This window comes from Clinocottus analis, unplaced genomic scaffold, assembly GCF_023055335.1.
Source record: "Clinocottus analis isolate CAN_PGR_092001 unplaced genomic scaffold, fCliAna1.0.p SCAF_16, whole genome shotgun sequence".
NCBI lineage: Eukaryota > Metazoa > Chordata > Actinopteri > Perciformes > Cottidae > Clinocottus > Clinocottus analis.
In genome coordinates this window covers 11268488-11281830 of record NW_027175887.1, presented here as the reverse complement: position 1 = coordinate 11281830, position 13343 = coordinate 11268488, and the positions used below count along the sequence as shown (strand labels likewise).

Genomic DNA, 13343 nt, shown 5'->3' with positions numbered 1-13343 from the left:
GCTCTCTTTGGGGAAAAAGGGAATTATTTTTTAAATTGTCTGCATTGTGTAACTTGTTGCAAAAGTGCCAAAGGTTAATAATGTTTTATAGTTCCAGTTGTCTGTATGTGGTGCCGGAATTGGACGCGGCCAATTCCTTTTGATATGATATCATAGTTGCATGCGTGTGCAACAGTGCAAAAGGTCAATCGAGTCACATGACGTGACACAAATAACTTGATACCGTCTCGTAACGCAGTACAGTAACCATACAATTTAAGCCTGTTCAAAAGCTACCAAAGAAGACAGGTTTTAGGGAAGGAAATAATCATGTATCACTCTGTTTATGCAAAATACTGCTTAATAAAAATGTCATACAGATTATAAATACATTTTAAAATATGTACACTGCAAAACAACAAACATGGCTAGTGCAGATTGAGACACAGAGCTTGTACAGTAGGGCGCCTCTCCTCAGATCACCACCGGTAAAAACATGATTCAAATCAACTTTAAACACTGTTTGAAAAACCTGCAGAGTGGCTTTACACTGCGAAGGCCCACGGTCGGACCAATCAGAGCTTGGTCCTTTTCCTCCCACAAACAAGAGACCCCTCAGTCTGCAGCCAATCAGGCGAGACCTCCACCCCAACCCAGAGCTCTTCTTCCGTAGAAAGGGGCATCTATGTTGAAAATATCTCGGTTGGGACTATACTGAATAAGTGCAGGGCAAGTATCTTCGTCATGCTTCACTCACACACACACACACACACACACACACACAAAACGTGCACACACGCACACACACACCAGTCACACTGCACCGTCCACTAAGAGGACGTGATGGCTCCTCTCTGTGGTCAAACTGTGGCACTGCAACACAGTCTCACGTGGGGGATTCAGCTCGGTAAGTAAGCTTCCTTTATTGTTGCGATAATCCATAGCAACAAGAATGTGAACTCTGAAGTGTTTGCTGATGAGGGAGTCCTTAAAGAAAATGCTTTCAGTTTGATATGAATCTGGATACTTTACATCAATCGGTTCAATAGCTACCCGCCAGAAAGCCAGAGACTGTGTGGTCTCTGTGGGGATTTTTTTTCTGTCAGTGTGTTTTTGTATTTCAGAGATGTTTTTATATACAGTGTCCATGCATGTCTCTCAGCACCATGCCCACCTTCCCTCCCTCCCTCCCTCCCGTCTAGCTGTTGGTGACGGTGGTGCCGCTGCCCAGCTTGATGATCATTTGCTGGCAGTCGTGAAGGGTCCTCTTGTCTCCCAGCTTCTCCAGGGTGCGGGCTGCGTCCGCCAGCATGCCCACCCTTTGGCCGGGAGCCGACAGAAAGGAGGGCGGAAGGTAGCGGCACGCCAGCATCACAGCCTCCGCCTGCTCCCGCTGGCCTGGACGCGTCTCGCACTCCTCTGCACACAAATACACAAAAAAAATGTCATTACCGTGGTATTTCGGGGGAGCTTTTCAATGTAGTCAGCCAGCAGCAGCCTATCAGACTGCAACGGCTTATTATTTAATTACTGTTGGGATTAAGCGTTGAGAACAATTGGGCAAAACAAATGAGAAGCTGATTAGAGCTACTCATTACAGTCCTTTAATGTCCCTCAGTTCACTGCAACTTTATTCAAAAAGCTGCAAGAAAACATCTAAAAAGTGATGCTGAGAGAAAAGCAGAATGCCCAGATGAAGTTTATCAGCGAGTTGGAAATTGACTTTGAAGCAACCCGATTATAGCATGAAAACAACAATTATGATTATGAGCCTCTCATACTGCCAACAATAGCAAAAGAAAAAACGACGAAACTGAAAGCCTGAATTCATCTTTTCAGCGAGACATTATGTATTCACATTCATTAGGTTTAATAGGTATTAATAGAAAATATCACAACTGAGGAAATGATAGTTTTCTCTATAAAAATAAAAACAAAGCAAAGAAGTAAACAGCTTTTCAAACCAATCTGCCTGCAGACAGAATGTATTGTGCTGAGTGGATGAAAAAAAAAAGAAGTATGGAATAACACAAGTGTGTCCAAACACACCTGTCTTGGTTCCGGGCGTTGCCCTGCGTCGCAGCGAGCGATCCAGGAGCTGATGCGTGCGGGTGGGACTGGCTCCCGCCATCAGCCTTGCTGTAGCTTCATGAAGGAACAACTGGAGGGAGGAGCAAGAGGAGAAGGAGGAAGAAGAAGGATGATGAGTCATATATAATATTCAGCTCTATCTCAGAGAGACTTGTGAACAACGCAGCTGAGCACTTGCTTCACGGGTCTCTGTGTGTGTCTCTCTCTCTCTCTCTATGTCTGTGTGTGTGTGTGTGTGTGTGTACACACATCTATATGTGTGTGTTGCAACACCTCCCAGCTAATTTCAACAGATGCGTGTATCGTGTATATGTGCACAACATGTATTTAGATGCATACATGCTTCTCTTAATGTGTTGCAAATTTGTCTGACCATTCCAGGTAATGCAGCACAAAATAATCTGTCTTGATGCCTGTGAGTCGATCTTCTCCCAAGCGAGGTCATGACAGTAAGTCATGGTTTTAAATGCTTGACAATGTAAACAGACAGTGTGTTCAGAGTGTCTTTCAATGACAAGGTTAGAAAACAATCTCCACAAAGTAAAAGTTCGACTAAATGTAAACAACAAAAGCTCCAAAACGTCTAACTTGCTTAAAGTCTGAATTTCTAAGCATCTAAACCGTAGAGGGTCATTCTGTTTTACGTACTCTTCGCATCGCAGGCCTGAAGCTGTGGGCCAGCTTGCGTAGGGAACTGAGGTCTTGCTGAAAGCCTTGGAGCTCCGGTGGGGACGCCTGGTGGACGCCCACCGGGCCGCTGGTACCCACCGACCCTGACCCAACAGGACCGGCCCCCTGCTGCTGCAGGCGCCACACATTGGTCCTCATCACCAACAGGAGATCACACAAGAGCAACTGGATAACCTAGAGAGAGAATTACACAAGATTAGGACACGTGTCACTTGCGTGTAGCTGGAAAACCAAAGCTATTAGTAATTGTGGTATAAAGTGTATCATTTGTCTCCGTTTTAGATCTAATATTGAAGGATATCCTCATGAAAAAAAAAAAAAATTCTACACTTTTGTCAAAGCATAATATGGAGAAAAAAATCTTGACAAAGACATAACACAATATCTCAAATTTCCACTTGATATTTGTTATATTGGACACTATGATGTCAGACTTCAGCTGCCATTCTCAAATATTCCCGGAGTGAATCTGACTTGGTAATTACATTATAGTGTTGGTGTGCACACTAATTCTATGAGTCATTATTTGTTTTGATAAAAACAAACATTCAGTGATTAGAACGTGAGCTTACAAACGCACAGAGATATTGCCCGGCACAAACTACAACAAAGCTCTACTCAAAGTTTGAGGGCATTTTCCTCCCCCACAATGTGCATGTGTGTTCTGCCGTTAGAGGCCCAGCTCTGTGTTGCACTGCAGGTACATTGCACTCCGCTGAGACACACATGCAATGCAACTACAATGCACCACAGCTCTGGCCGGAGACACGCACACACTGTGAGCTACCTATCCACCAGCATCACCATCTGCTGAACACCAGAGGGTAGGACACCTCTGTATCACAGAGAGGATTTGCTCCAGGGGGATTCGCAGTCTGTGGTAAAATGTGTGGCTTTGTATTGTGAAAGGTGTGTGGGTGTGTGCGAGTGTGTGTGTGTGTGTACAATTTTCTGTGTTTACAATTTGATACACGCACATGTGGGAACATCTGTCACTGTGAGCATTCGTGTGGATACATTTTTTTTTTCAGCTTTCTAATGCAGATGCTGTCGCCCTTACAAAACTTGACTTTAATGCGCACAAATCTGCAAGTGTGTGTGTGTGTGTGTGTGTGTGTGTGTGTGTGTGTGTGTACCTTGTCTAAACTGGAGCTGTGGCAGTGTGGTCCGAGGTTGAGGCTGTCTCGAAGCAGGGTGCTGGCCTTGTCGCTGTAGCTCAGACTCAGCTGGCAGTTTTCTGGCTTGGACAGCAGAGCCCGCACAGCCCTGAAAGTGTTCAGACACGTCTTGGGCAGAAGACTCCTGACGGAGCGCGAGGGGAAAGAGACAGAGGACACAGGTTAAGGAAGTGGAAATGTCTGCAAGTCCTCTGCAGACAAAGGTTTTGAAACGCAGTCTTAGTCTGGCTGCAGATGTTCCTGTTTGTGTGTATGTGTGTGTCCAACATACTCCGCGTTCTGCAGACTGCGGGGCAGGTGCTCAACAGTCGGATACAGTCTCTCGGCCGCGGCGTCATCCCCTTGGAGCCAGTTGATGATCACCACAGTGACCGAGGACCACCACTTGGAGTGGGGGTCACAGCCTGGAAGTTGAAACAAAAACAGTCAAAGGCGAACAAACAAAAATGTTAATATTTGAATCCCCCACTGCCCACTTTTACATTTAACATGCATGAGTGTGTACACACACAGCTGCCGTCTGTATTTTGACCTCTGAATCAATCTGTTTCTCCCCTCTGGCATAGTCACAACATGCTGAGAGAAAGCAGCCATTTTGACGACTCCCTTATGAGGGAAAACTACTCAATTTAACATTGGGCAACACACACAGACGCACACACAATACTGTGTGCAACCTGAGGCTCTGCCAAGAAAAGTCTCCTATTAAAATCCCTGCACAGTCTGCTGTTCCCAACCGCCCTCCCTCCTCTCAAGGTGATCACCGATTTGACAGCGCTGAAGATAGATGAAGCAATCTAGTGGATGCCTCCCTTTCACCTAAACCCCTTTCGCTCAGATCTGTAATCAGTGAGGACAAAGGAAAGTGTGGGAGGGTGAAAGTCAACCCAGTGGAAATCAAGCCACTCGATCTCAAAAAGTATAAAAATTAACTTTATCGCGATGATTCTTATTTAGAAAACACAATAAAGGAAATCAAACAGTCGGGGCAGGCGACTGACTGATGTGGGAAAAAGCAAAGGCAATCAAAAAAAAAGGTGCCTCGAGATTTCCGTAATGTTCAAGATAAAGTGTCTTTAGAGTGGTTGGTTTCTATACTCTTAGACAAAGAAATGTGTTGGTGAAATAAATGAGAGCAACTTACCGGTCACGGTGGCCATGTTGGAGCCAATAGCGAAGGACTGGGAGGTGGCGCCAGCTGCATCTGATGCACTAATCAGCAGCTGGAGGTACTCCAGGGCGTCAGCATACTCCCTGAGGACAGACAACCACTGAACGGTTACTTCTCTGCCACATGAACACACAAAGACAGTTTCAAAAATCATACTTGTGTGTGTTTTTTTTTTAATAGTTCATTATGCTATCCTCATTGTTAATTATCAAATGAAAATGGTAAATCAACCATGAGATTCCAATAAAAGATGTAAATTGTTGACAAATTCCAGTTGGGTGTGCAGTATCATGAACAGTTATTTGGAGGTGCGTTTTGTTCTCTTACCCCTCTCCTTGGCTGGGGCTTTTCTCTTCGTGAGGCTGGGCCACACAGTACAGAGCCTTCTCCAGGAGATGCTCCCTGAAGGCCTGAGTCACCTGGGCTAGAGGATCCACTGTAAGAGGACCAACAGATCAGTTACAACGGCCTCAATGTGCATCTACCAAACGGGTGTTTAGGCCACATGAAAGTCTGTGCTACGTTTTGTCTGCACTGACCAGTATTGCCAGCCTGACTGTAGATGCTTTCTTTAGGAATGCTGCGAATAGCCCAATCCCCGTCCACAAAGAAGCGGTGACCTAGTGGGTGACACAGCCACTGCATCGCTGGAGGCACACTGCCACTGGAAGACAGGCACGCCTGGCGCGCACTGCTCAGGAACACACGCTGTCAGAAGAAAAAGTTAAGTTGAGTCCTCCACTCTCCTAAGTTTAATGTGGACAGAATCAAGTCCCGGGGTCATAAACAACTATGTTTCTTCTTTAAACATGACAGACAAATGAACCTAATGTCAAATCAAAAGCATTTCAACTCTAAACCGGATAACGTGCAAGTACTTCAACGTCACTCAAAAACAATTAAATAAAATGTGACATTTGCACCTTATAAAAGACTGAGCGAGGCGGTTGTGCATTAGCAGCTGAGGGCACTTACAGAGGTAAAATGAAGGATCCTTGGCATGCTGGCTTTGACCCGTAAAGCTGCAGAGACGTAGACCTCAGCCAGACTGGCTACAGGCAGACAGGAACCAGCACACTCTGCCAGGTTCACTGCACTGAGAGCCATGTGCACTGCTGACAGGTGGCTACCATTCAGCTTACCTGTATGCACATATACAAGACAAGAAAATTACAACTTAAACTGACTCTTGCGGCAAAAAGGCCGAGTTGCTCTTTAATCGACTGAGAATCTGTCACTTCAATGTCACCTTTCAGTGTTTAGACTCACACATCACTGATTTATTTAGAAGCAGCGTTTTTCACACTAGCTGACCTGTCATGCGTAGCTGGTGCAGGCGGTGGTAAACTAGAGCGGCGTCGCGGCTGCTTTTGCTTGCGTCCTCCTTCAGGGGGCGGTCCGATCGCAGTCCTCCAGCCTTGGCAGCCAGCCAGCGGCCCACCCAGAGGCGCTGGAGGCAGAATCTTAGCAGGGACCAGAGTGCGGCACAGCCCAGGTCCAGCTGAGAGATGGGTAAGGGACGACCAAGCGCCTTCAGACAGGTCCACAGGTTCTGACTGGCCTGGGCAAAATCTCCCTGGGGAGGGGGGAATAAGAAGAACAGAAAAAAAAAAAATACAATGTTCTTTTAGATTGGGATGTTGCATTTTAAAATGATCCAACTGTTTCTATGAAGATCATACAATTTGTAACGAATAAAAATAACCATACTCTAGCTAGGTCAAGATCAGCCTGCTTGCGGTGCCTCCAGAACAGGACAGAAGATCCAGAGTGTGGTCTGGTTACAGGCTCTCCATACACCAAGAGTCGGATCAGAACCCCCGACACCAGAATACCGTTCAGCAGCCACACCAGTATAGTTGGCAGCATCCAGTCCATCCAGCCCCACGAGTCCGCTACAGAAAACACATTTAATTGATCATGCAATAAATCCGATTATTACATGATTTAAAAAAAAAAAGTTTTTGTGACACAGCTGACGGTGGCTGCGATTTACCTGCGATGTCCACACCCAGGACGCTCCTTCCTGCATGATGGGTGGCAGCGGCTGATGCGCTTCCAGCTGAGCTGCTGCCAGATGAGCAGAGCAGAGCGGCCAGAGGGTTGAGGGAAAGGAAGAGGAAGGTGAAGGTGCACAAAGCCATGCGGGAACGATCCAACATGCCACTGGCACTGCCTCCTGCTGCCGAACCGTCCACCACGTCCACACTCGGCTGCTAAATAAAGAGACCACATAGATACGTTACCATTAGCCAAAGTCAACACACAGACATGTTTTATTCTGATGAAGAACAGCGGTGGCTGAGGATTTTACCCATTACTGACACAATACTAGTTATTATTTTTATCATGCATACCTTAGTGTCCTCCCCCATTGGACTGTCAGGCTCTGAGTCACTGCCACAGTGGGAGAAGGAGGTGGGGGATCCCACGTCCGAAGCCGGCGGAGTCGGCAGCTCGTTCTTCACATCAGCCGGTCCATCCACCTCCATGGCAACCAGGTCCTTGAGAGACTCTGAAGAAAGAGGAAAGGAAAGATGAGGAGAGTTAGGAGGTCAATCAGTGGTAAGAAAGTAAAGACATCTTCAACCTTCAATTTCACTTCAGTCATTTCAGGATAACAGTAGCTATCAATAGACCTCATCACAAAAGGTCAACTGAATGACTTGCTTTCAAGGAATGAAATTGAAGCGAAACGGTTATGGAATAATAAAGAGACGGGTTTTTCCCGCACGTACTGTTTTTCTGGGCTGCCATTTTAAAGGCCATGTTCTCCTGTTTGAGTTTCTGGTTGGCCTGCTGCAGGTAACGGATGTAGTCGAGGACTTTCCTCAGCACTGCAGACTTGTTGAGCTTTAAGGAAGTAGAAACAAAAGAAATGTAAGATAATCAGATTTGTGCAATGTTATCGATTGCGATGTATTCAAATGAAACTCTTTCCTACCTTGGCCTCAGTACCAGCCACCAGATCTTTGAGCTCAAGGATTTTGTCATTAATAGAGGAGCGGTAGCGCTTCTCGATGGCGTTGTGCGCTGTGCGCTTCTCTCCCTTGGGTGGCTGGCCAAACGGCTTACCGCTGATGGCGATGCGGTTGATAGGCAGCTTATCAGCGTCCACCATGACTGGCATCGTGGTCAGGATGGTGCTACCCCCCATAAAGGCCTAAAGCGGTAAATAAGGTAGCAAGAAAAAAAAAGGAAAACAGTTACCAAAGGAATGCAGAGTAAAATCACATTTGATCATTGTTTAATCTCAGTTTTTGAGTTCCACATGATGTGCCTACCTGCAGTGAAGTGCTCTGTACTGGGGTGGTGGAAGAGGCCATGGTAGTGACAATGCAGGGGTCATGCTTCAGAGTGGTTAGCAGCAGAGACTCAGCCTTGATGAACTGGGGTTGCAGCAACACCTGGGAAGACGTACGCAAGTACTGTAAAGATACAGAGTTAGGGCTTTGGTTCAATAGCACACTGTAAGTATTTTGTATGTACATGTACGTTCAGGTACTCACAGGTACTTGCTGCACGTGGGGTGCGATGCTTTGAACTGAGGGACTCACTGACGTGGTCAGGAGAGGAGATGTGGTGGTCAGCGCTTGGAGTTGAGCCTGGATGGTCACTGGCTGAACATTTGGAGGTGAGGATGACAAGATGGTGGCGGTTTGGCTCACGCTGCTGGGAGTGACGGCTGAAAAATAGTTTGAATACGAGCATGTATAATTGTATGAAATATATACACAACGAGTGTACGACCTTTTACTGCACAATAAAGTAATACAGCGCATGGAGCGACTGCTTTCATCCAATTCTTGCAGCAACAATAAATACCTCTTTTATACACAAATAATTTGAACATTTCAGGACTTCAGGGACATCAGACTCGAGCAGTCAAACTACAAGTCTTGACTGCAATTTTGTAGTTCAATATAACAAAACAATTATAGACCAACCAAACCTCTTCTTCAACATAACCCCCCCTATGATAGCAACAAAAATATATATTAGATAAATGTATTGGTATTAGATGGATGTATTGGTCAAACATATTCTTGATTATCAAAGCAACCCTACAATACTTTGTCTCTGGGTCTTTAGGCCAATAGGTGAAACACAGTCACATTGTAAATAATTGATAGCAACAGTCAGTGTGTCACCTTATATTTGTTATCAGCTCCAACTGGGCAAGCTATCGCACTCACCTGTCAATACAAAGATCTGGAGTTTTATAGGAGTAATAAGCATAAGCAATTTACTACTTCAACAGCCTCCCGCTGTTGTAAATGAGCATTTTGCTACAAACATTTAACACCGTGCATATAGTGCACGCCGCTGATCAAAGTCTATTAGAAATTAACTTGGATAAGAGTTCAGCTGAGGTTCAATAAAATGTCATTTCAAATGAAGATCTCCTTTACTATCCAACGTATCAGCAATAGCATAAACCCTCATCGCCATCAAAGTGTGCTTACTTGTGTAGCTGTTCTGGTTGCTGTAGTTGATCCGGACCTGTTGCGACTGGGCCGGAGGTTGTGCCGGCAGCTGGGGTTGAGACTGAGTCTGGGGTGCAGGCGAGGTGAATAGGGCCTGGGGTGTGATGCTAAAAGATGGGGTTGGTGCTGGTGAGCCATGAGGTGAAGCTGCCCGGGCCAGAGCAGGCGGGCTGAGAATGGGTTGGGGCTGCTCCACCTGGGGCAGCCTGAGGCTCGGAGCCTGCTGTGGGGAGGCTGGCTGCTGCCTCTGTGTGGTGATGGGAACCTGGGCCAGGGGGGACTGCTGGAAGGTGGGAGGCTGGAAGGCCTTGTCTGGGGTGGGGGAACTACGGGTGATGGGAGGGCCCAGGAGGGCATCAAGGTGTGGGCTACTGCTTAGGATGGAAGAGGACGATGAAGGTGGAGGTGTGGCTGTGATAGTTGGAGCTGGCGCTGGAGCCGGAGCTAGAACTAGAGCTGGTGCTAGAGCTGGAGCTGGAGGTGTGGTGATGGACTGGGACAAACCAGGATGCTCTTGGGTGAGAGGAGGCCCCGTGTATGGCGGGTTATCAAACAGTCCTCCAAACTCCATGTCCTGGTGGCTGATGAGCTGTAGCATGTCTGAAGAGGGAGAGAAATCAGAAAAATGGTCACTCAAACTGATCAAGAAAAATATATAAGAATCTTCCAAGATAGCACTTGAAATCTGCAGTTGTGAAGTGGAGCCTGTTTAAAATTCATGAGACATCGACATTTCATAGAAACATAGTTTTCAGTGTGGCTTATCGAGTTGTATAACTTCTTGGTTGTAAACTGAATATTTTTTATTTCCATCTACACTGCGGGTTTACCATTTACCCACATCTACAGTGTTTAAGCTATTGACAGATCAGAGTAAGCCCTCAAAAATAAACTCAAGAATAGATTATTTATGCTTCAAAAAATAATCACTGTGCAAAAAATTATGTCATGAAAGTAAAAGTACGTCTCACAGAATGTTTATTGCAGCAGAGAATGCACTATTTCTCTCCAATACTCAAGTAATGTCAGAATGTAAAACTTCCAAACAAGTAAAATATAAGTATATTATTTAAAATAACAGATTTGTCCATTTTGTCTTTATTTGTTTGTTTTTTACCAAACGAGATTCACCAAATAATGTAATTAATACAAAAATGATCAAATAAAAGAAAGTTTTTACTTTAAAAAGTTTTTGGTTGCTTTTAATACAAATTTAAAAAAACTATCCTAGATTAGAACAGTGATCCAAAAATATTCTAAATTTGATCTGAATGGATAAATTAAGGAATCCTATTCAGAATGCATTCTAATATACAAAATACAACAGCTGTGGGCTAAAGTACTCCAAAGGACAATGTGTCAATGTGTCACCTTATATTTCTTATCAGCTCCAACTGGGCAAGCTATCGCACTCACCTGTCAATACAAGGATCTGGAGTTTTATAGGAGTAATAAGCATAAGCAGTACATTACACTTGTCCAATGTACTGCATTGCTTGACAAATATTAAATATTCATGGTTGATTATGGTCTTGCAACTATTGACTCATGTGGTCTCATGAGCATAATATGAAAATAGAATGTCTAAAATGGAAAAAAAAAAAAAAAAGCTTTTAAATTCATATTAAAATGCATAATGGCACTGTACTTTACATATATTCTGCTCTTCTCTCAAATGGACAAAGTCTTTTCCAATCTCTAATTTGACAGATATATTCAACAGAATATATCACGAAAAAACAGAGACTCTTATGTGTGAGTGTATGTTGTGTCTGCAGTGGAAACTCAGCAGCCTGATTTTATAGTCCAGTGTTGTGGATGAGGTGATCGCTCTTAGCCAATCAGAGCGCGTCTCGGAGACTCGCTATGCCGATCAGCCCAAGACAGGAAAGAGAGAGCGCGCGCGCGCTGTCTGTGGCTCTGCGCGAGGTTACCACTGAGTAGCAGCACGGACTGAGGGTTACTGCCGGTCAAATTTAGGAAGGCGCGAGCACGTCTGCGGGATGTGCAATACGCAGTGGTGCTATGCAGTAATATTTTTCGACTTTTATCATAAAAAAAACGCATTAGCTATTATTGTAAAGAAAATATTACACCCCTCATATATGAACAATGTAATAACGTTTTATTTATTCACTGTACGTTACACCAAACGACTGATGCAAATGTGAGATTAACACAATTTAATTGATGTACCTGTATTTAGCTAAAGCGGTTATATATATATATATATATATATATATATATATATATATATATATATATATATATATATATATATATATATATATATACACACACACATATGTGTGTGTGTGTGTGGGGGGGGGGGGGTATTAAGTATACAACAACAACATTAATGAAAACTTAAACACGCACATATTTCCAACAAACATAAGGGGGACAAATGTGTAAATAGCGCACATAGTGATATAAAATACATATTATTTATGACTTTACACGAAGGTGTATCTAACGTGTAAACTCGGTCAATTGAGGCGGTGAACCCAACTCCGAGTGATGACCGACAGTAACCTCCCGTCTCTGGAGCAGGAGGGGGCGGGGCCCACTCGCGTTAGCTGAACCTGCTATTAGCTCAGTTAACCGGCTCTATTAATTGGTTCGTACGAAAAGGTCATGGTGGTGCAAGACACGACTCTGTGGAGAAGACCGACTATTATCACGTCAGACAACATACACAGGATACTAGCTCGCTAAACGGCCAGCGTTGGCTACCCACTCGAGCTAATGGAAGCTAACGCTACGACGTGAGCTGTAGTCCTTTAAACTGCTCACTGCTGGGGGTTAGCGTTGGAATAAATTAAGCTTTTAGACTGAATATCATTTGTAAGACACAGAAGGCGAGTCAGACTAAACACACGTGGCGTACGGGAGGTAACGTTGTTGTAAGTCACAAGCAGTAGTGTTCCTTTAACGTGAATGGGTGAGCTAGCAAACACTGTTGTATTGTCTTACCATCAATGTCGCTTAAGAGGGCCGTGTCAATGTCGCTAGGGTCATTTAGCGACAGCGTTGGGTCCAGATTATCCAACGACGGGTCGTCAAAAGACAGGCTGTTCATCGTTACTGTTGTGTCTGGCTTCCCCGATGATATAGATTTGGCTTGCTGTGGAATCTCTTAGAGACGAAAAATAGGGGAACTTCTCGCGTCCCTACATTTGACAAAAACGTCCGATCCCAAGTCCACCTCAGACACGCGGAGAGTGAGCTGCAACTTTGTATTGATGTGTCAACTACCTACTCACTCCTACCCCCATGATGGTCCAGGGAAACTTGTTAATCCAAGCCAAACACTGACGCTCGTTCAGTACTAACTTGCTTACGGTTGCCGGCGAAAGATCCCACCCAGTCATTGTTGATTGACAGGCTTGCCAGCCACTCGCTGCCTGTACTGGATTCTCACGTACAATGTTTCTCCGGGGTGTTTTGATTATTTGAATAAGGAGTTGTCATAATGTGGAGCATGTGCCGTAATTTTCTAGCACAACAACGTACAAAGAAACATGAATTTTAATGTACTCAACAAACTGGTATGATGGCTTTAAAATGTTAAATGTATACATCGTAAGAGAGGAGTATCTCCGTTGTATAAATGTAATTATATAATATAAATAATAAATTATCCCGTGCTATTCCTATCCCGGTTCTGTATACGTGTTCATAGTCGGCATATACTGTATTTCACCACGCTGTGTATTTTGAAGGGAAACAGCATGGACATATTTA

At 44.6% G+C, this 13343-nt stretch overlaps 1 protein-coding gene across 4 annotated transcripts; it reads right to left on the bottom strand.

The window, feature by feature from the left end:
- Window positions 1–1162: 1162 nt before the first annotated feature.
- Window positions 1163–12945, bottom strand: srebf1 (sterol regulatory element binding transcription factor 1). 4 transcript variants are annotated; one of them, XM_068578264.1, is made up of 19 exons: window positions 12573–12945; window positions 9576–10196; window positions 8619–8794; window positions 8394–8537; window positions 8054–8272; window positions 7848–7962; window positions 7467–7624; window positions 7106–7322; window positions 6820–7004; window positions 6424–6685; window positions 6085–6251; window positions 5649–5817; window positions 5437–5545; window positions 5083–5192; window positions 4210–4342; window positions 3897–4062; window positions 2719–2934; window positions 2029–2140; window positions 1163–1398 (listed from the first exon to the last, which is right to left on the bottom strand). In XM_068578264.1, exons 1-19 carry the CDS (start codon window positions 12676–12678, stop codon window positions 1178–1180), a joined length of 3606 nt encoding a protein of 1201 aa, XP_068434365.1. In that variant the 5' UTR covers window positions 12679–12945; the 3' UTR covers window positions 1163–1177. The 4 variants fall into 4 exon arrangements, with proteins under 4 accessions (XP_068434365.1, XP_068434367.1, XP_068434364.1 ...); XM_068578266.1 differs by having other exon boundaries at window positions 8394–8516; XM_068578263.1 differs by having other exon boundaries at window positions 7106–7325; window positions 12573–12944.
- Window positions 12946–13343: the final 398 nt, after the last annotated feature.